Genomic DNA, 24,464 nt, shown 5'->3' on the forward strand with positions numbered 1-24,464 from the left:
TAGTTAATTTTTTTAATTTTTATTTTTTTGAGTTATTTTAAGACATTCTAACTTTGTCCTGGCATTGAATGATGGTTTGATGTTCTTTGTTATAATCAAAGCACTCTCTTATACTTTTCCATTCAAGGAACCCCTTAAGAGATGACCCTGACCTACACTCCATTCCTCCAAGGAAGCCAAACTTAAAAAAAAAAAATCCTAAAATTCTGAGTGATCAAAGAATCATTGAGTCATAGGAGGTGATATGCTTGATCATTATCTTTAGATCCCTTTTTTATGGCAGCTCATCAGATACGATCATACATACTACAGTCTCTCCAGTCCCCATTCCCACCCTCCCCAATGCTTGCACATTCTAACATCAGTAATCAGCCAATTCATTTAGGTCAAAGTTTCTCATCTGTGAAATGAGAATATTGGACTGAGTACCCTCCAAGGTCTGTTTTAACTCTCAGTCTATGAACTAGTGATGAGAATTAACCCCTAGATTACTGCCTAGGTGCAAGCATTGGTACTAGATCCTTGTGGGAGAATACAAAGAAGATAAGACATGATATCTGCACTCAAAGCTGATTACTTAGTTGCAGAAAAAAGACAAGAATACATAAAAATACAGCTAATGGCATACAACAGTTAAGTGGCCAGTGAACGGTACTGAGAATCAGAGAATCCCAGAGCTGACCTCAGAAATCATCGAGGCATCTAGTGGACCTAAAGTGAGAGTCCCCTGTGACATTTCTGAAGAGCCATTAAGAGCAAAAGAAAACTCACTATTTCGACTATTAAACAGCTCCAAAAATTAGTTCTTCCACATATTGATTTGGTATTTGCCTGCCTATAGCTTTCACCAACTGATGCAAATTCTGTTTCTTGAATAACCCAGAGCAGTGATAACAGTGATTTCAATTGTCTGACTCTTTGTGACCTCTTTTGGAGTTTCCCTGGCAAAGATACTAGAGTAGGTCATCATTTCCTTCTCTAGTTCATTTTACAGATGAGGAAACTGAGGTAAACAAAGTTAAGTGACTTACCTAGGTTCACACAGCTAGTAAGTATCTAAGACTGGATTTGAACTCATCTTCCTGACTCCAGACCCAGGCTCTTGGTAATGTTGATAACTAGCTTTATACAACACTTCAAGACTTGCAAAGTGCTTTACAAATGCTGTATCATTTGACTCTCATAACAATCCTTTGAGATGGGTGCTATTACAGATGAGGAAACTGGGGTACAGAGAGATTAAGTGACTTTCCTAAGGTTACACAGTTAGTAAGTGTCTGAAGCAGCATTAAATTCAGGTCTTCTTGACTCCCTAATCTTGGGTTTTACCCACTATGCTACCTAGCTCCCTAAGATAATGTATACTAACCCTAAAATACTATGTGTCAGTTGTAATGATAATGATATTCCCCCAAGTAGCTGAAGACAGCTTAACCTTCTCTTCTCTAATCTAAATGTCTCTAATTTCTTTTCTGTCTTTCCTAAGATATGATCTCAAGATCTCTGGTTATACTTGATATGTTACTGTTCTTAAAATGAGGTTCCACAAGTCAAACACAAAATACCACATTTCTTCTGAACAGGGCCAATATATTGGCACTCATACTTCCCATAACCTGGCAATGGCCCATGAAGCTGTGCTCTAAGAGTATGATCTGTGAAGCCATTAACTAAAGTACTCTTTGGGTTCATAGCAAGTTGTTCAGAGAAGGAAGTGATCTCTGTGGATTGGGTCAGAGAAGATTTCAGGGAGAAGGTAAAACTTCATCTAAGCTCTGAAAAAAAATTTGCTCAAACATAATTGTCCTTCCCAACTTCCAACAGTTATCTTAACTGGCTCATGGAATATTAGTACTCGATAAAATTTAGGAAATAGTCTAGTCTAGCTCCCTTATTTTCCAGGAGAAGAAACTGAGGCACAGAAACTGAGAGAAGTTTCTTGCCTAAGATCATATAGATAATTGTTTTGTTTTTAAATGGAACTTAACCTATTCTTAGGACATGCTACATGACTTCTTGTATAGTAAAACTACCCATGACAATATCAGCTGGAAAGAGTAGATACAGATATATGTATATATGTATTTAAAAGATCTACATTCTGACCTTCTACTGTCTGGGTATCTCACTGATGTACCGTTCACTGTGTTCTATCTCTCTTAAATACAAACTACCCACAACCTTACACTCTTACTTCAAGAGAATAACACTTGAAATGCCAGCATTTAAAGGAAGGTGATCAAGATAATGGAACAAAATTAAGCAGAAAACAAAGATGGCCCCAGATTTCCTTTTCTGATACACACCACTAGAGTGGGCTTAAAGCCAAGCATCTTTTCTCACCCCTTTTTCCCCTGATTCAGTCTTTCCTTTGCCATCAGTGCTATTCAGCAGCAAGAGCTGTAAGTAGCCTGGCCTTTGGGGAAATGATGTCACCAAACTGTCTTCCTGCAAGAGCAGTTAAATGTTCATTCACTTCTGTTTGAAGTCTGTTTCCTCCAAGCTGCTTTTTCCTCTTATAAAGTCAATCACTGACCCACTGGGGCAGATCCTGAGCAGCCAGTACCTGGCTTAGAGAAGGAGGAGACCTTTGAGGTTTTCTATTCTAGTCTCCTCTTTAGGACCAGAGTCTTTCTACAATCCAATAATAATTAATAATTATGAGAAAAACTCGTGTTTACATACTTCTCTTTCACATTTTACATGTGTTGTTCCTTTTGACCCTCATTATGATTCTGAAAGATAAGTACCTATTTATAGATGAGGATGCTGAGGTTCAGACAGGGTAAGCCACTTGCATATGCTCATAAAGTGAATAAGAACAGAATAGGAACCTAAACTTCCTATATAGCCTATAGATAGCCTATTCTATTTATGGAGGGCTCTAATCTTTATAAAGGTTTTCCTTTTTGTTGAGTTCAAAGTTACCTCTCTAATTCTATTCACTGGTCCTATTTCTTCTTACTGTAGCACTATATCTTACTTTGCATGTAGGTAGATAGGTACTTTAATAATTGCTTACTGAATTGCTTTTGATGAGTTGAGAATAACTAGCCATTCTACATGATACCCCTTTAAACATTTGATGACTAAAATCTTTCTTTTGGATCCCTTTCCCTCTCCTAGTTTTGTCTTCTCTAAGCTAATCATCTTCAGTTTCTTTAATCCTTATTACAATAATGTGCTTTCCTGAACCTGCAATAATTTAGTTGCCTTTCTCTGGAGTCCCCCAGAAAAAAAAAACCCTTACCTATCCATTTTTGCTTGCCATATGTATATGTAAACACAGCTTTCCTTTGAAAGTTGCTTGCCCAAGTTAAGACTGGTCACCCTGAAGGTCCCATTTTTTCTGGTTATTGGGACATAAATACAACTTAAGTATTTGAAACTGAGTGCTTCTTCTCTATAACCTATCCAGAAGTGAAGGAGTCTCTTTGGGGTGAGGAAAAGCCAGAGGTGGCATATATTATATTTCTTTGGTGTCTCTGCTGAAGGAGACGATCTGTATCCACCCATGGAAACTGAGCAATCCTGGACACTTGACCTGAGGGAAGCTATAATAGAGTAGGAGATGGTCCAGAAGAAAACTCAAAAGATCCATGAAGAGACTGGACCAAAAAAGAAACAAAAACCCATAAATTCACATTCATTGTTCTGCTAGACAAGATGTGGAAATCATTTAATCAAAATCTGTGAAGTCATGAAGGATATATTTAACAATAATTCAAGTTTATATAGCACTACAGACAACCTAGATTCAAGCCTCAGGTCTGGCACTGTATTTGTGACCTTGGACACGTCACAAAAATTTCATTTTGCTCATCTATCAAATGAAGAGGCTAGCCTTGATCCTTGATTTCCCTTCCAACTCAAAATCCTAAAACTTATCAAGGGCATTCTGCACAGCAGCCAAAGGGAGGGTCCATGAATATTAATACTATTCCTATTTTATAGATGCGCAAAGTCACACTCAGTGATCTTTAAGCAAAGGAACCAGCAATGTTCAAATACAAGTCTCTTGGCTCTGATTCTAATGTTCTTTCTACTAGAAATGGAAGATGGGCATATTCCGTATTAAGGCTGGCAATGAGCATGGATGAAAGACAACAGAAGACAGCTCTTTTTATGCTCTAAAAAGGGTTATATCCCAATAAATAGAAGAAAATGCTACCTTACACAGGAAAGGAATTTATGGAAAGCATTTTTTAAAACAGCAGTATAAACAGAAAGCACAAACAAAATAGGGAGGGATTTAGTATAGGGGCCAATGACTTAGGGCAAATCTGCCACCTTGATACAAAATATTTAGCACCTGAGGGGCAAGGTGGAATAGTGGTTAGGGTCTGCTCTGACATTTACCAGCTATATGACCATGAACAAGTCACTTAGCCACTCTAATTGTGAGTTTCTTCACTTATAAAATAGAAATCAGAGTAGAAACCAGATTCTTTCTTTTGGGGCAAAATGAGATAATATATGTTAAGTCCTTTGCCAACAAGAGAGAGAGAGAGAGAGAGAGAGAGAGAGAGAGAGAGAGAGAGAGAGAGAGAGAGAGAGCGCCACAGAGACAGAGACACAGAGAGAGAGAGGGGAAGGAAGAGAGGGAGGGAGGGAAAGAAAGAGAGAGGGAGGGAAGAGAGATTGTTTTGCATCAACAAGCATTTATTAAGTGCTTTCTGTGTGATATGAGGCTGTGGTAATGATAATGTTTGGCAGCATGAGCTTGTTGCAGCCTCATGGAGCAGCAGAATTTCTGTCTACCATATTTCTACCTCCCATGTCGGTAAACCAAGACTTAGGATAGCACAGCACAGCCAGCCCAGAAGACATCATCTATTCTGACTGCCTCATTTTACAAATGAGTAAACAAACTGCTCCGACGGGTAAAGGAACTTGCTCAGGTCTACTCTTCTCTGCTGCCTCTTAGTGGCAAGCTATGTTAGCCTTTTTTGGACTGTCAACAAGTAAATGGAAAAATCATATTTTCACATAGGAAAAGAAGGAACTGGACCAGATCACAGAACCATAGATTGAGAACTGAAAGAGAACCTGAGACGTCATCAAGATCAGCTTTCTTATAGAAAAAGAAACAGATGTTGAGAGATGTTAATCAGCTTACCCAGAGCCAACACTATTAATAAATATCTTAGGCAGGATTTGAATCCAGATCTTGCTGACCCCAAGTCTAGTGCTCTATTTATGGTATAGTAAATAAATATATAAAAATTAAAATGTCACATGACACAGATAATTTTGTGAACCTCCCTTTAGCTCTGTTTCTTTTGATTCCTGTTCTAGGAAATCACAAGCAAATATATCTGGAAAACAGATTAAGCAAGAAAAAGGCACCTAATACGTATGACCCCAAGGCAGGATTTCCTGAGAGTCTTTCAAAAACAGGACCCATAACCATTAAGATGTAGTGAAAGGGAGGGATAAGGAGTGCTCTCAGAACTCTTGCAGCTTTCTCTGTGAATATTTGTATATACAAAGAAATCTCCTAGAAAGATGTGTCCACAGTGCTTCAGACCACCTGGGGAAAGGCCTAGGAGCAATTAAATTGAATATTCCACCTGAGCCCAGCGCCATGAGAAAGTGATCTACTTGTTAATGGAGTGACAACACCAGAAGTTAAAGCTACAACCCAGATTTTCTGCTTTGGGCTTCTGTGAACAGGAAAGCAAGCCAAGAAATTGTGCGGTGCGGTGCCATCTAGTGACACACCGCTAGCATGGCCGTTGTTTAATTGCCAGGGTTTATGCAGAAATCGTTTCCAAGGAGGGATGGCTGAAACTTTCAATTCTTGCAAAAGATAATTTGGTCATTCAGACTTCAGCAGGAGCTTTGTAATCCTTTAAAAAAAATAGAAACTGAGATTTTAAGACCAAAAAGTCAGATGTTTTGGAAAGATTCTTATCCCAGATAAAAAGATAAATGCTTGCTGATGCAAAACAATCAATCTCTCTCCCTCCCTCCTTCTCTCTCTGTCTCTTTGTCTCTGTCTCTCTGTCTTTCTGTCTCTGTCTCTCTGTCTGTCTGTCTCTCTGTCTTTCTGTCTCTGTATCTGTCTGTCTCTCTATCTCTGTTTCTCTGTCTCTCTATCTCTGTCTGTCTCTCTGTCTGTCTGTCTGTCTCTCTCCTCCCCCCTCTGTCTCTCTTTCTCTGTATCTCCATCTCTCTGTTTCTGTCTATCTCTCTGTCTCTGTCTATCTCTCTGTCTCTGTCTCTCCCCCTCTCTGTTTCTCTCTGTCTGTCTCTCTGTCTCTATCTCTCTGTCTCTGTCTCTCCCCCTCTCTGTTTCTCTCTGTCTGTCTCTCTGTCTCTCTCTCTCTCTCTCTCTCTCTCTCTGTCTCTCTCTGTCTCTGTCTGTCTGTTTCTCTCAATTATAGATAAATGATTTTGTTTTGGTGCTATTACTGTGTATGTATAGAAAGAAAGCATGGCTGTCTTTATATAGATACAGGCTTATTAAGTCAACTTTATTAGATAAAAGATTTTTTTGAGAACCTGCTTTGTGCCGAGCAATGGTTGAGACACTTGGGAAGATAGAAAACTTAACTTACAATCCCTCCCCTGGAGCTCATGGAAAAGTAAAGGAATAAGGGGGGAAAGTGCCATATAAAACAGTGCATGATAAGTATACAAGAGCCATACAAATAAAATTATTTTTGGTTCCAAAATGGGCAGAAGACATTGTCAATGGGTAAAATAAGGGGAGGCTTTATATAGGATCAGATCATTGATCAGAAATGTAGTGTAAGAGAGGTAACAGACTTGGCCAGGATTACACAGCTGGTGTGTTAGGTGGGATTTGAATCCAGATCTTTTTGACTCTCATTCCAGTGCCCTATCTACTAGTAATCCCTGAGTCATAATCTATGTTGGAGAGAAATCCAACAGAAAAAAGGAAGAGCAAGGCAATATTCAAGCCATAGGGAGCTATTAGGAACAAAAACAAAGAAGACATAAATTGGAGTATATATGAAAGAAATAATAAGTTGTCCAGTTTGGTTAAAATGTAGGGCCCAGAAGGAGGTAAGGTTTGGAAAGTATAACGGCAGCGATTTTAGCTGGTCTTGAATATTAACGTGAAGCACAACAACTACTTATATGACATTAATCATTGATTATGCCCAAGTATTAGGGGCTAGGAATGCAAAGATGAAAAGCATCCTTGCTACCTTGAAACCTTGCCTGCACTCTAGTAGAGAAGAGTCATGTTGTCAAATGTACGGCACTTTCTGTGATAGAACAAAGAAGAGATTCAGGCAGAATGATCTAGGATCATCTGAGGAGGGGGGTTTCAACATGCATAGATAAGAAAGAAGCATATTCCTGAAGGTAAGACACAAAATAAGATCAGAGGATGAGTGACAAGTTTCTGTAATATAAAGTATAGGAGTGAATGAATGAATGTATGTATGAATGAATGAATTAAAAGTACTATGGTAAGAATTAAGAAGCTTCTTGAGGAGGGAAGAAGAAAAGAGTATAAAAGCTGGCTTGAAGTTTAACATTAAGAAAAAAAAAAGCACCAAGACTTTGGCAACTAGTCCCATTACTTCCTGGCAAATAAATGGAGAAGATATGGGAAGCGGTGTCAGATTTTATATTCTTGGGCTCACTGAAGATGGCAAATATAGTCATGGAATTTAAAGATATTTGCTCTTTAGAAGGAAAGCTATGGCAAATCTGGACAGCATAATAAAAATCAAAGATATCATCTTGATGGCAAAGGTCCTTAGAATCAAAGCTTTGTTTTTTTCAGTAGCAACATATGGCTGGGAGAATTGGACTATAAGGAATACTGAGCACCCAGAATCAACACTTTTGAATTGCTGGAGAAAACTTTTAAGAGTTCTTTGAACAGCAAGAAGATCAAATCAGTCAGTGATTAAAGGAAAATTCAGAATATTCACTGCTAGTTCAAATATTGAAGCTAAAGCTTAAATACTTTGACCACATAATGAGAAGATAGGATTAATTAGAAAAGACCCTGATGTTTGGAAAATTTGAAGGCAAAAAGAAAAGAGGGTGAAAAAAGATGAGATGGATAGATAGTGTTATGGAAACAACTAACTTGAACTTATACTTTAAGAAAAGAAAAAGGAATAAAAGAAAAAATTTTGTGGAAATTGAGTCATTGGGATTTGCAACTAATTATTTGTAAAGAATGAGAAATATGGAATAGTCAAAGATGATTCCATAGCTTTGGTCCTAAGTATCAGGAAAGACACTGGTTTCATTAACAAAAACAAGGAGTTTGAGAGGAAAGGCAGGTTTTTAAGAAAAGATAACATCCAGACATAGGAATTTGAACTTTACTCTGAGGTAACCAGGATTCATTGAAAAGATCATGCTTTGCATAAGCTGTCCCTCTTCCCAACATTTTTGATATTGGTCAAAGCATGTTAAAATAATTGAAACGGAAAATAAACTGCAACAGGGTTGGAGGGGTATGGGAGAGTGGGAAGAAATAGAAGGAAAGAGAAGGCCCGATACCTTTTTCCATAATGCTGTAAATTGGGAGTAGGGAAATCATAGAGTGACTGTACCTGCCACTGGATTCTTCTGGTTCATAGCAAGAACTGCTGAGTTCCCATTCATCTGGGATTCCTGCCCCAGTTACTTCTCTGCAGGCTTCAGAATGGGCTAGCCTGAGATCTTGCTCTGCCCCTGGGTCCAAGCCACATGCCTTGCTCAGGACACAGCCTAAGTTCATGCTCTCTTCTCACCCTGAAATGGTACCTCTTGGCTCTAGCCCCCTCCTCAGTCCATCCTGGATCTATGACCTGGAACTAGAAATGAGCAACCAAGCTGCCCCGGAGTGGCCTAATAGATAGAACCAGAATCCTGGGCCTGCAATCCTGGAAGACCAGCTGTCAAACCTAGCCCCAGATACTTACAAGCCATATGATCCTGGGCAAGTCACTTAAGTTCTGTTTATCTCAGTTTCCCCAACTGTAAAATGGTGACAACAATAACTTTTAAGCTCCCAAGATTAGATGAAGATTAAATCATACATATTCACAAAAAGTACTTGGGATAGTTCTGCATTTCTATGCTTCCCTCTCAGGATCTGCAGACCTCTCTGTCTCTCTTTGCCAACCCAGACTGGTAAAATGACTCACAATGATTTTCCTTCTTGAATGACATGATCAAGACTCCCTAGAATCAGGGCTCCTCAAACTTTTTAAATAGGGGGCCAGTTCACTGTCCCTCAGACTGTTGGAGGGCTGGACTATAGTAAAAACAAAAACTTTGTTTTGTGGGCTTTTAAATAAAGAAACTTCATAGCCCTGGGTGAGGAGGAATAATCGTCCTCAGCTGCTGCATCTGGCCCGTGGGCCGTAGTTTGAGGACCCCTGCTCAATGTGAGGAGAAATTAAAACACTAGAGGTCTTTCTCTCCTGTGCCATTTTGACTCTCCCTCCCAACTTCTGAAACAGAAAAAGAATGAGCTCGGCCGTCTGCAGTCACTCAGTACTGGGATATGCTATGCATGGAGCATTAACAACCAAGAAGTACCCTCATACGGCACTATGAGACCCTTACAAGGGAAGGACCTGCGTGGCCAACGCAGTGACGCGAAGTGCTCCCATCTCTCTGTTTCTTGCTCTCAGTTTGACCTGTCAGATCACAATCCCTAGCCATCTGCTTTGAATCCTAATCTCAGGCCAGTCCCAAAATATGTCTCCTAAACCTCAGGCCTATGCATTTAACTGCTCTCACCCTGAGCCTTCACCTGAGACAAAATCCAGCTGCTCACTGCGACCACTCTGCCAGCCCCCAGCTCCTCAGGGACGTGCCCATGCCATTTATACCAATACCTAAGCCCCCTGACCACCACCACCCACACTGCATTCGCTTGCAGCATAACCTACAATGGCACAAAAGTGGCAGAGAGAAGAAAATCCTTCCTAAGAAAGCAATAGTTGCCTTCTTCTCTCCCCCCACAGCTACCCAGTTGCTGACAGAGCCTTCCTTTCTGGATTCAGAGGAAGCAAAACAGTCTTGCCATGTTCCCTTTGTTCCTGGGGATGAATCAACAACGGTTAGGCTGACTCGGGCTTCACAATAGCTTTGTATGTTTGTCAGCCCTAAGCCAAACAGAGAGCACAGGACTGCATTCACAAGTTCTCAAGAACTGAGGGATATTGGTAGATTAGAAATAAAATGTTGTGAACTGGTTAAGATGGGAAGAGAGAGATATAATGGGAAGGTGATCGAGAGATAATTTGAATAGTAGAGAATATGAAGAACATTGAAAGGAGAAAAGAAGAAAGAATCAGGGGATTGTAAATGAGGGAAAAGGAACTATTGTTCTCATCCTCTGTTATGGTTCCTCCCCACTCCCCACCTCCTTTGGCAGTCTGGTGAAACCTAGTAATACAGTATGGATGCTGCAGATGCAAAAGTTGGGCTGTGGTGCAATGAGAAAAGCACTAAAATGGCATTAGAAGAGCCTAAGTCCTATTATATTTGCCAGCTGACTAGGTGATATAGCTAGAAAATTGAACTTGGAATTGGGGAGATCTGAATTCAAATTCAGCTGCAGTCACTTACTAGTTGGATCACTCTGGGCAAAAATCATTTAATTCCCATCAGCCTCAGTTCCTTCATCTCTAAAATGTGAATAACAACAATACTTACCACATGGGATGAAAATAAAACACTATGTGTAAAACACTTTGTAAATTATAAAGTGCTATTTAAATGTTAGGTAGTACAGTAGTAGTTAATTCATTTTCTACTGATCTGTATCACCTTCCTCAAATAAATCATTTCACTGATCTAGTCCCAGTTTTGTCATTTGTTCATCTGCTTCTAATCTCAAACTGTAAAATTCTGAGTTGGCTGAAAGCCACCTGGCTTTCTATGTTTCCCCTGAGAGTTGGATCCAACCCAAATATACTAGTATAGGACCATTCAAAAACCATCTGAAATATACTTACTAGAACTTAGGCTAGCATCATTTCACTGGACAAGAGGATAGTGAGCAGAACATGGTCTTGTTGAAACAGAGAAAAGAAGTAAAAGTGTAGTATTTTTATACTACATTTGGAACATTACTAGCAACTGCCTTTGTTCTAAAATGGGCTGTATTTTGGTAGGTGGTCATAGGGAGAGATAAATCTCATGCTTGAAATGTTCTCCCTTCTCATTACCACTTTCCGAATTCCTAGACTTCCTCCAAGAATCAGCTGAAATCCCAGGTTATGTAGGAGACTATTCCTTGCCCATTGTTTCCTGTCCCTTGTCACCACACCATACCAGTGCCTTCCTTCCATAATTACCTTCTGTTTACAGTATATATAAATATTGTCCATGAGATAGATAGATAAGATAGATCTCTCATGGACAATATTTACATATTGTCTCCCCCATTAGAGTGAGTTTTTGTCCATATTGTCTATATATATATATATATATATATATATATATATATATTATGTATGTGTGTATGTGTGTGTGTGTGTACATATTATGGACAATATATATTGTCTCCTCCATTACAATGAGTTTTTGTCCATATATATATATATATATATTCCATGAAATATATATGTGTGTGTGTGTGTAGACATATTATGGACAATATTTATATATTGTCTCCTCCATTAGAATGAGTTTTTTGAGAGAAGGAGCTATGTTTCTACATTTCTCTATAGTCCCCTCTCTTAGTAATTAGCAAATTGTATGGTATACAGTTAGTATTTAATAAAAAAAATTAATTACTTTTGACTGATAAGGATATGCATTGTGAGGGCAGTTGGATATATTTGTTGGGGTTATGTAGGGGGATCTTCTGGGTGCATATATCTATAAAGGATCTTGGAGTCTTTATTCTGTATGAGAAACTAAAGGAGATGTCACAAAAATCATGTCAATTTGTACATAATAGGAACTTTGCAATCTCCCCCATCACCCTTGTTTGCCAGTAAATATTAAAAGTACATCGAACCCACAGCAACCTAGAGCTCCCTCCACTTCATTCAGCTGGGATATGTTCCAGATTTCTACTTCCATCAACAGAAAGTGATGGGTCTGACAGGAGTAACCAGAGTTATATTACATGAAATATGCAGCACTGTCAAGTAGCCTAAACTTTGCCAACAACTCTTGCCTTATTCTTGAAATCTTATTCAGGTGCTTATTAGTCTTTTCAGGTTTTTTTTAACTGACATTTAAAAATAAATTTGATGTCTTTTTTTATATTACTAACATTTACTGATGTATCCCTTCTCCCCAAAGAGGCATCCCTTATAACAAAAAATAAAGATTAAATAAAGAACAGTTCAGCAAAATTAACCAAACACACTGAAATTGTCTGACAGTATCTACAGCATTCAGTAGCCATAGTTCTCCATCTCTTTGAAGAATGTTAGGAGATGCCTTCTTTTATTCTCCTTTGGAGACAAGCTTGATCATTATAATTTTGTGATATTTAATTTCCATTCTTTTGCTGTTGTTATTTCCTTCTATTCATATTACTGTTATTGTGCATATTATTTTCTTGGTTTTTCTTGTTTCACCTTTCAGTAGTTCATATTAGTCTAGCCATTCATCATAGTCATCATTTTTTATAGCACAGTAATGTTCCTTTACATTCATGGACCACAACTTGTTTAGCCTTTCCCTAATTCATAGGAACTGGCTCTATTTCCAATTCTTTGCTACTACAGAAAGTGCTATTATAAATCTCTTGGAAATCTGTTAATATGTGAGAATCTTTAATTTTTATCATTGACTTCCTTGGTCTTGAGTCAAAGTGTATGGATATTTTAGTCATATTTTACTTATTCCAAATTGCTGTCCAGAATAATTGGACCAGACCACAGTTCCAATAACAACATATTAATGTACTTTTCCTCAAAAAGTATATTTTGAAATAAGGATTTCTCTAAGCATGTTTAGCAACAAAATGGAGTACAACACCTTGTAACCAGCAAATAGATACCATACAAACAATTCATTCTACCCTGAAACAACTAATTGACCAATTAGACTGTGGAAGTCTGAAAGCCCTGAGTTTGAATTCAGCCTTAGATACTCACTAACTGTGACTCTGAACAAGCCACTTACCATCTCAGCCTCCTTTACCTCACTTGTAAAATGGGTATAATAAGAGCATCTATCTCTCAGGGTTGCTATGAAGATAAAATGAAATACTATTTGGGAAGTACTTTGCAAATTTTAAAGCATTATATAAATTGTAATTATTATTATTAATGGTTTGGAAATAGGATGTTTTGGAAAACAGGGTGTTATAATGTAATTGGTAAATATTTAACAAAATAAATGAAAATACAATAAAACATAGATAATGTAATGTGAAGTTTTCAAAATCAATATGCACCCACAAGGATTCTTATCTACAGTTTAGTGTCCCTGTTTCTATTTGAATTTGAGACCACTATTGTAAATAATAGGAAGTCACTAGAATTGGTTGAGCAGTTGACACAATTAGACTTACACTTAAAAAAATTACTTTGACAGGTGAGTAGAGTGGAAAGAGACTTGAGTCAGGGAGATAAAATCTATTGGACACTAGCCTTGTGTTTGAGTCTTGATACCACCATTTAAAGGGTGACTTTGGATATGTCACCCACTCCTTCTGTGTCTAGAAAATATGGGTATTAATACCTATACTGTTTACCTTATAAAGTGATTGCTATGAAGGTCAAGTGAGATAGTAAGAAAAGACAATACCGTGTAATAAGCACTATATTAATGTGAATCATTATCTTCAGTACCATCATCAATTAGAATCTATTCTTAGAACAAGAGTATATGGAGGATGTTTATGAGTCTAATTTGTAGAATACCAGGAGGCCTTTTAATCAGGAATATCCTTTACTTCAATGAGACTGTAATTTCAGCTATTTGAGTACTTCCTACAAAGATACCAAACTCTCTCACCTTCTCAGCTTTAGCAATTCTTGGCTATACCCTCTCGTAAATGCTCCCTAGAGGATCATCTCATGGTGCTATAGGACTGCCTCTAGGTTTTGAGCATTCCATAGATAACTGTATGCTCTCAGGTTGTCCATCGCCTTTTTCTCATCCTGTATTTCCTGAGCAAAATCTTTTTTTTTTTTTTTACTACTTTATTGCTTTCAAGTAGTCATTGGCAATAGGCTACAGTCCATCATACCCATAATGCTAATTTAATATTCCTTTTTAATATTCCTTTAAAATGAGTCATTCCTCTAGGACATGAAAACTTACTGGCATTTGAATGTCCAATTTTAATATAACTACCCCATGAAATAAGGTAATACAATACCTCAAGGCAGGAATCCTTAACTTTTAAGTACTATGGACCCCTTTGGCAGTCCAATGAAGTCTATTGATCACTTATCAGAAGAATGTTTTTAAATGAATAAAATAAAATACATAGAATTACAAAGGAAGTCAATTATATTGAAGCCCCAAGCTTATAGACTTCAGATTAAGAATTCCTGCCTTAAGGTAGGCTAACACCTAACAAGAAGAAGAATTAGTTTAATAAATTAGATCAAGGACTTGAGTAATAGAACACCGGATAGCTCAAGGACCTGTTTATTTGAGTGCTGAGAAAAGAGATAGCAATATGGAAAGGAAAGGAAGATGACATTTTAGACACAGTTAGATGATGTCATAGTTCTACCTAAGTCAGGCTCTGAATTAGAAGTAGAATAATTGATAATTTGGACAAGCATTTATCAAGTAACTATTATTCAGGAAAGGCTGCAGAAATATTGGACAGCAACCTACTCTGAAGAACCTTGAACTCTTAATATGTATATTTCAAATACACAAATAATTATAATATAAAGTGACTAAGATAAATGCAAAGAAATCTTGGAAACCTATCATGAGGAATTTAGGGAGAAAGATTTTTCATCTGGAGAGAGGTAGAAGACTTCACAAAAGAAGCAATATCTGCATTGGATTTTGAAAGAATACGAGAACTTTTAAAGGCAGATAATTTCTTTCAGTTATGTCACTAAAGATGTGTTGATAAGAAAGGGTAGAATAAGAAAAGGGAACAGAAAGTAGTCCGTTTTGGCTAAAAGTATGAAGTAGAGTTGTGTCAGAGAAGGTTGAAGAGGTAGACTACAACTGTAGTTTATTGATGGATTTATGTACACCTTGTTTCATACCTGTTTCAAGTGAGCCCCTCTAGAAACCCGCTAATCTGATTTGATTTTCTATTTTCCTTTGGTGTTTTCATCTCCCTTCCTGAGATGTCAGGGAGGACTGACCACCTTCTTTTTATGGTGTTTTCACTCCTTTTTGAGCAGTCAGGGAAGGCATGATCACCTTTTGGGGGTTCTCACCTCCTTGAAAAGTCAAGGAGGTTATGACCACCTATGTTCTAAATCAAAAGAAAAGGGGAGATGTTGGAATCTTTACAGTAGTTCTCATCCTGTTTTGTATCACCACTCCCACTCCTACTTCCTTTAACAGTCTCGTGAAACTTATGGACCCTTTTCCTGAATAAAGTCATATTTTTTTCCCATCTTCAAGTATCAAAACTTTACCCCAATTATATACTTTACTTTAATGTTTAGTTTCTAGAATAACACACATTTCCATAACATAGTAGAATGAAAAATGATTGCACATGAAACTGTAAATCTTTTTTGTGTACAACTTGCTATTTCTTTTAAATATGTAATACAGTTATCATGTAACATCTTTTCCCCTTTTTTCTTCCCCACTCCTTCTCACTCTAGAGAAGGCTACAATTAGACATAAACACACACACATATGTAAAAATCACTGAATAATGTCTTTAAAGACATAAAATAAAATATATAAGATTACAAAGAAAATCAATGTATTTTATAAAAAATATTTTAAGGCCCTAAGTTTACAGATGCACTGAAATCTGTCTACAGATCCCTTGGACACTGTATTAAGAGCCCCTGGCCACAGCCAGATTCTGTAAATGCTTGAATGCCAGAATCATAAGTTGTATACTTAATCCTGAAGGTAGTAGGGAGCTGTTAAAGATTTTAAGTTCTGAAGAGTTTGCATTTATAAACTGTTTCCTCATCTCATTTTAAGGGGCAGGGGTTTGTGCATTCCCTACTTTATGACATTATTTATAAAGTGATTGGTAAAAGTGAGTTGTTACTAGATCAAAGCCCAGTGAGTGTCTCAAATTTCTATTCCCCTCAATGTCTAGCCCCATGCTAGGATATCCAAGAAATGTTTTTGTTGTTATTATTGTTGTTCCTCTGCTGCTGCTGCTCGAAAGTGACTGAAGTTGAAAATAGAAATGATACCATATCCCCAAAATGAGTGATAAGTAAAAAATGGCATTGGGTGACTCGGGTAGATTTTGTTTAAAGATCTGCCTGTAGTTTTCAGTTGCAACCACGAGATGGCATGATTGTTTATATTTAAGTCTTTAAAAATGACTAAAAGTTGTAGAATTAGAATGAAAGTAATAAGAAATTAAGAACTCATTCATCATTTATTTAACAAGCTTTTATTAAGAATAATATAAATATAGTGATATATAAGTAGATAATAATATTAATAATATTATAATTTAAATATATATTATAAACATATAAATATAAAGAATAGCAGAAGATGGGGATGATAGACTATAAAGATGTACACCTTGTTTCATACCTGTTTCAAGTGAGCCCCTCTAGAAACCTGCTAATCTGATTTTATTTTCTATTTTCCTCTTAATATGTATATTTCAAATACACAAATAATTATGATATAAAGTGACTAAGATAAATGCAAAGAAATCTTGGAAACCTACCATGAGGAATTTAGGGAGAAAGATTTTTGTAAAAGTAATAATCACATCATATGTCCGAAATTTGGGCTCAGAAAATATGGGCATATAGATTTAGAATGTTTTCTTAAAGGGCTTCACATATAGTCTACAAGCCTTTATTAAGCTGTTTCTATTTAATTATGGGTTATACATTATCTTATATACACAATACAGTGAGACAGAGAAGTACAAGTCACTTTACATACAAGAAAATTGATCTTCCAAACAGATAAATGCTTTGTTCAAAGTTAACACAGGTATCAAATGACAGGGTGTAGAGCTGGAAACAGAAGCATGCTGGAAGTTGTTAAAATTTCAATTTAGCATTTATACCTGATATATCTGCATATGGTATAAATCAGGGCTTGATTGCTTTGTTGATTTTATTTTTATTTTTAAAAGTGAAGGGGGAAAATGTCAGTAATATAGATTAAATCTAGAAGTGTATAATGTGTACAGGGTTTTTTTTTTGTTTTGTTTTGTTTTGTTGTTTTTTTTTTTGGACAACCAATTGTTAAATGTGTACTAGTATGGAAGGACCTTTGAGATCTTCTAATTTAATTTATTCATTCATAGATGAAAAAAGTGAGCCCCACAAGTAGAACAATGATTTGTTCATGGCCACACATCTAACAAATTCAGGTTCTTTTACTCCAAAACCAGTGCCCTTTCAAAGCAGTAGAAAAAATGATGGATTTGGAGTCAATGTCATATCATTTAGCTCTCATAACCCTCCCTTTCCTTATTTTTCATTTTAAAATGAGGGCATTAAAATAAAAGTTAATGCCTTTTCCAGCTCTAATTCTATAATCCTTTGATCCTTTCAATTATAACCCAGATTATTCTGCCCTAATACACTGTACATACTTTGTTGTTCAGATTTTTGTTTGTTTGTTTTGTTTTTAGTTCTGGCTAATCCTTTATGAACCCATTTGGGTAAAGATGGTGGACTGGTTTTCCATTTCCATCTCATTTTACAGATAGGGAAACTGAGGCAAACAGGTTAAGTGACTTGCCTAGGGTTACATGGCAAGTAAGTGTCGAAGGCTGAATTTGAACTCAGGGAGATGAAGCTTCCTGACTTCAGGAAGCTGCTCTATCCACTCTGCCACCTAGTTGCCTAACTTCTCAGGTATCATTCAATAAAGAAAATAGAATTCAGAAGGGAGAATGGAGAGCACTGCTTGTAATCATCTTTGCAAAAGGAGAGAATAAAAAGTAATAGGATTTTAGGAATTGGAAAGCTAGCCTCCAGTTTCATGTTTTAGGAAGAAAAATCCTCTCATTATCCTGTCAGTGTACATTTTATCATCTGCATGCTTGGTATACAGCTAGATTTAAGAGGGGAGTTTTCATCCTTTTTCTATGTGCTTGCTGGCTTACTCAGCTTTGGAAGGATTCCCCATGGTTCTTCTGGGTTCATCAATGAATCCTGATGATTCTTTCTGGTATGGATGATAAAAGATGAAAAAGTCTCTCCCGCCAACAACTGTAACTCTGACGGCCATGAACTGTTCAAACCAGGGTCTTTCCAACCACCTGCCTAGGTGGTAAACTGGCAAATTTAAACTTATAAACAACTGGTGAGTCAAAGTCTTTGCCACAACAAACAAGCTACTCTGAAGGGTTAGCTAATGAAATCAGCAAGTTTCTTGCAAAATAGATTGCTATTTTGTAGATATTTGTATTTCTCCTGAGGGAAGGGACAGAAAGGAAAGGAGAGAAATAGTGTGATTTTCTTCAGCTTCTCTACAGCAATATTTGGGAGCAGAATTCCATTTTTTCTAGTGTTGCTTGATAGAAAATCAAATACTAATAAAGACTAATGATAGGAATGTAATTTTTTTCTCTCTTCTCATACCTTTATGCATTCAATTCATTCAGCAAATATTTATTATGTACCTACTGATTCAAGGAAAAGTGGTAAGTGCTGGGCACATAGACATAAAGAAACTACTTATATTAAGGATAATAGCTGGTATTTAGAGATTTACCAAACATATTACCTACATTGCCATCTTCAAATTTCACAATAACCTATATCAATATCTATAAGTTAAAGTTAAAAGTTAAATATTCTGCTATCCCCATTTGGCAAATGAGAAAACTGATCATAGAATTATCATCATCAATATATCATCAACTTAAAGCTAGAAGAAATGTTGGGTGCTGAGAGTTTGGGTGACTTTCTTGTGGTTATACAGATAGTAAATCGCAGAAGAAGGAATCAAATTCAGGTGTTCATCAGTTAATTATTAGACAGCATTGTCTAAGTCCAGAGGTTTTTAAGTAGAATTCATGGACCCCTAGAAGTCCCTGAGACCTTTTTATGTTGTCTATGAAGTCAAAATAATTTAATAATACTCAGATGTTAATTTGCCTATAAAAATACTCCATTTTTTAATCACAAAGCTATATGAAGCTGAATTTTGATATATTTCAATCAGAACAATATATAACAGTAAATTGAATGCAAAAACAAATTTGGACAGTTGGTGGAACAGTGGATAGAGGGTTAGGCTTGGGTTCAAATTTCAGTATCAGATACTTATTATTGCTGTTTAGTCATTTAACCATTTCCAATGCTTACTGATTACCTGGGCCATAGCATGTCAATCTTGTCCATGGGGTTTTCCTGGCAAAAAAGCTGAAGTGATTTGTTATTTTCTTCTCCAGTGGATTAAAGCAAACAAGATTAAATGGTTTGCCCAGGATCCCACAGCTAGGAAGTATCTGAGGTCAAATTTGAACTCAAGTCTTCCTGATCAGGCCCAGAACTTTATCATTTTGAACTCTACCTGCCTCAGTTTCCTCATATGTAAAAAAATGAGGCTACTGATAACACCTACTTCTCAAAGTTGTTGTGAAGATCAAATGAGATATAAATATCTTGGGATAGTAAATGCTATATACATGTTAGCAATAATTATTATTAGCAAACTCAACTGGCTTTTATTAAGCCAGATATTAGAGATTTGCAAAAATAAAATAAAATAGTGCTACTCTTCTCACTATTTTTGTTTTGTAAAATAGTTATTTTTATTAACAAAATATTCTTATTTATTATATATTCTTATATCATATATTTTATTATATATTTTTAGATATCACATCTTATTATATATTATATATTTTGTAATTTTATTATTTGTTAGTTTTATATTTTGTCATATTTATTGTTATATATTATAATATGCATATATTTATTATATTACATTATAATGATGTAATATATCATATATTTTATTATATTATTTATTAATGTTTTATATTTATAAAATGCACTAACATATAATAAATGTATTATTTTTAATGAAATAAATATTTTAAAATTCTATCAGTTTTGATTCTAAAATTATAAAACAGCAAATACTGATAGATATGATCCTTATAAAAAATTTTGGGATCCTCAATAGTTTTCAACTCTTTAAAGGAGTCCTGAGAACAAAAACTTTGAGAATCATTGCTTTAGGGGATAGAAGTTGAACTCAGAGTTAGGAAGACCTGGGATAAAATCCTATCTCAGATATATGCACTCTCTATAACCTTGGGTAAGCAAATTAACTTCTCTGGGCCTCAGTTCCCTCATCTATAGAATGAAGAGATTGGACTTAATCACTTCCAAGGTTCCTTTTAGCTCAAAATTAATGATCACGTTATCTTATGTTCCTCTGAAAAAAAGGCATTTACTGAGTGCTTGCCATGTGCCAGATCTGTGCTAAGCAGAGACATTTCCAAGCAAGTAGAGGTGATTTGGAAAGTTTTCCTGCAGAAGGTTAAGACAGGAGCTGAATCTTGAAAGAAATCTTGAAGTAGGAGAGAGAGAACAGAGAATTCCAGCCTTAGGGGACAATCAGTGCAAAGGATTGACATGGAAGATGGAAAGTCATTTTTGAGGAATTACAAGCATCCCAAAGTTCATAGAAGGAAGTACGATGTAAGAAGGTTGGAAAGTAGAAAGACGCCAGGATAACAAGAACTTTTAACTGCTACATAGACGAGTTTGTATTTGATCCTGGCACCCATTGATTGGGAAAGGGGAGGGATATATTTAGAACTACACTTAAGAAAAATCATTTTGTCAGTAGACTAGAGGGTGAACTGGAGTGTTCAAGGAAGAGCAGGGAGACTTGTTGGAGAGCCATTTTAATAGTCCAGATGAAAGGTGATGAAGACCTTAGCTAAAATGGTAACCATGAGTAAAGAGAACGTGATAGATATTCTAAAGGTAGACTTGGCAAGATTTGGCAATGGATCGTATATGTGGGATGAATTAGAAGAAGGATGTGGAGATGCGACCAGGCTGTGAGCCTAGATTACCCTTAAAAGTGAAAAGGAAGCTAGGAAAACAGGGTTTGAGGGAAATGTGTTGCACATGGAAAATTTGAAGTGCTTATGGGAGATCCAGTTTGAATGTCTAAGAGGCCTTTGGTGATGTAAGACTGTAACTCAGGAGAAAATTTAAGCATAGATTTATAGTTTGGAGTGTTATTTTCATAGCGATGATAATTGTACCCACGGCAGCTAATAAGACCATAATAAGATAGTATAAAAAGAGGAGAAAAGAGAGGCCAGATAAAATCTTGCAGGAATTGAGGGGGAGCAGTTGTTGGGAATTGGTGTCCATGGTTATTGGTTATGAGATAAGTGAAGAATCAGTAAATAAGGCTGAAAAGGAATGGTCAGACAAATAACACCATCAACATCATTTGCTCCTCTGTGTGTGTGTGTGTGTGTGTGTGTGATATTTAAATTTAAATTTAAAATTTGCAAAATGCATCACAAATGTTATCCTATTTTATTTTCATGAAAATCTTGGGAGATAGGTACTATTATTGTTTCCACTTGACAAGTGAGGAAATAAACTAACAGAGTTTAAGTGATTTGCTACAAGTAACACAACTAGTGAGTATTCGAAATCACATTTGAATTCAGATATTCCTGACTCCAGGTATGGAGTTCTATCCAAAGTACCAGATAACTGCTAAGTTGATTAACGGTCTCAAATGTGAGAATCAAGTACTATTTAAGATTAATTTCTTCATAGTCACCAGAGTTGGATTATACTAAACATGGACCTGGGGAGGCCTAAGGTACAGATTTCAACCTGTACCTTAAATGTACATACACCCCCACATTATAAATATATACATATGCACACACATGCATATGTATACACCTTTGTGTTGCACACAGGTACATGTGTGTTTGTATGTATTATGTGTGTATCCACCAGAAATCCACAATTAAAAGGTAAAGGGAGACACTACTATGCAAAAACCAGCATTTCCTAGTCAAGCACTGTGATTTAAGTATCAGACTCTCCCATGTAAGGTGAGGGGTCTGAGGAGGCCACAGGTATGATAAAAGGTAGTTGTTATGGATGTGTTTTAGCTTGCAGCTCAGTATTATTAGAGGGTAAAGCAAGTAATTCAGTCCTGAATGACCAACAGAATGAGCTCAAAACTTCCCAGTAAAGAGCTCCTGTTCATTCTTTGGTGCTACTTCCTTGCCAAATCCTACAGGAAATTTTCTCATGCAGTTAACTGTTGATAATAGTAACAATAACAACTGTTGGCATTTATATAGGCTGTAAGGTATAAAAAGTGCTTTACAGATGGTGTTTCATATCCACCTCATTTGAGCTTACTTGGATTGACCTGATGTCCACTTTCATCCTTTTCTTTAAGGCCCCCCAGAACTGAAACCAACTTCATTTCTTCCTCCTCCCTTGAGATATCACTTGTATTTTACTCTGACTTTCCTTGTAAAATGACTAGGGAATGTGGCCAGAATTCTGTTTTGATCCCTGTGGATTTAGATATTTACACCCCAATTACTCTGCTCTGAGAATTAAAGAGATCTTTCAAAAAACAAATTATTTTTAACACTCCACTTAACAATCTTTTTTCTCTTTGAAATACAAGTAGAAAATATCATAGTCTTGCCATGTAGGTATCCTAAGGGGTCTATTCTGTCATTGATGATAACACTAAGGGATTATGGGTAACCTGCTGTGAACCCTCTATCCCAGAGGAAGACTAATCACTAAAAAAAGCTTTAGCTTCAGGGACATACCTCTTTTAAAGTTGCAAACTCTCCTAAGGAAAGGTAAGATTGAGACCTTGATCAGCATAGCTTCCATTTGTCTGCAAGCAAAGGTTAATTATAAAAGATGACTGGGGCCTTAGCTCTGTTTAAAAATGAATCTATGAGGGCCTACCCCCTGCCATAACAAAAGATTTGCATGTCCCTAGAAAGAAGCAGCTTTTGTTTTTCCAATATTTGCTGGGAATCTGGGGAAAGGAAGGGAGGAATGAGACAGCTCCATATCCCTTCATGGAAAGGTTTCCCTTCACTTCATACACACTTTCCTGCTGGGAAGTTCAAGACCTGTCTACTGGATGACCCCTTACATATATCAAATTTGCCTAAGAGAAGAAGAATTTGGTTTCCAGGTTCCATGTTTTTCTTTCATTCTAATGATCTCTGTAGCATCCTTCCACGTGACCAAAATTTAATACTTCTTTTCATTTGTTTGTCTCTTTTTCTCTCCTCTAGCGGTCATCCCTCTCACTGACTCTGAACACAAATTACTACCTTTGCACTTTGCAGTTGATCCTGGGAAGGACTGGGAATGGGGAAAAGATGACAACGATAACGCCAGATTAGCCAAGTAAGAGCCTGACCCTTTCCCCCCCATCCCTGTCCAAAAATACTTCCTTCCCATTCACATCTCCCTCAGTATAACACTAAAGGGGAAGAGGGTAAAGGTCCATTCCTGTCTATTCTGAGAAGAGGCAAGTAAGAGACAGCAATTCTTTTTTTTCCCTCAATAGTATTTTACTTTTCAAAATGCATGCAAAGATTGTTTTCAATATTCATTTTTGTAAGATTTGTGTTCCAAGTTTTTTCTCCTCCCTCTTCTCTCCTCCCCAAGACATAACCTGATATAGGTTATACATATACAATCCTTTTAAACATATTTCCATATTTGTGACTAAATTCTTGAGAAACATGTAGGATGTCAGACCATTTTCTTCTAACATACAGGAAGCATTGGGTTGGGAAAATGTAGCTCCGTGTGGGTATGTGTGTGTGTATGTGTTTAATTTGAGTTGAGCATCTGACATGTTTAAGACTCATATTGTATGTATTTTGTTTTATTTTTTCCAAACTCCTCAGTTTGATACTGTCTCTAGAAGCCAAGCTGAACCTTCTGCACAGCTACATGAATGTCACTTGGATCCGCATCCCCTCTGAAACACGGGTAAGCCTTCCCTCGCTAGGCAGAAACACTCTCTGAGATTCTGAGTCAGAAGCAAAATGCCTGATGATATGAAAATGAAATGCAGGAAAGAGCACATCTTGCCAGGGCTCCATTGCTCCCTCAGCTTCTTTCCCTGATGACTGTCCTCTCCTAGTCTGGACTTGTCCTTTCCAAGAAAACTTCCCGATAGTGCCCTTTTTCAGAAACCCTCTTGTTAGGAAAGAAATTAACAGTTCTCCTCCACATTTCCATCTTCCCTTGGGAACTCCTCATCCTTCTCCCTTCCCAGCTAATTTCATCCTCTCACCAGAGGTTGTTGTAAGAGGAGGAAAGAAGAGCTGCATTTTTTTCTAATGAATGGAAGATTTAAAAAAAAAATGAGTGTATAACAAAGATGCCATC

General features: G+C 36.8%; 1 protein-coding gene across 3 annotated transcripts in view; it reads left to right on the forward strand.

Annotated features, from left to right (window-relative positions):
• OTUD7A (OTU deubiquitinase 7A) overlaps positions 1–24,464 on the forward strand; it is a 292,841-nt gene that overhangs the window by 258,885 nt on the left and 9,492 nt on the right. For all 3 annotated transcript variants that reach the window (XM_031955458.1, XM_031955459.1, XM_031955457.1), the window contains 2 exons: positions 23,354–23,468; positions 23,978–24,062. In XM_031955458.1, the coding sequence (XP_031811318.1) occupies positions 23,354–23,468; positions 23,978–24,062 (200 nt within the window). The remainder of the gene's footprint in view (positions 1–23,353; positions 23,469–23,977; positions 24,063–24,464) is intronic.

This window comes from Sarcophilus harrisii, chromosome 2, assembly GCF_902635505.1.
Source record: "Sarcophilus harrisii chromosome 2, mSarHar1.11, whole genome shotgun sequence".
Lineage (NCBI taxonomy): Eukaryota > Metazoa > Chordata > Mammalia > Dasyuromorphia > Dasyuridae > Sarcophilus > Sarcophilus harrisii.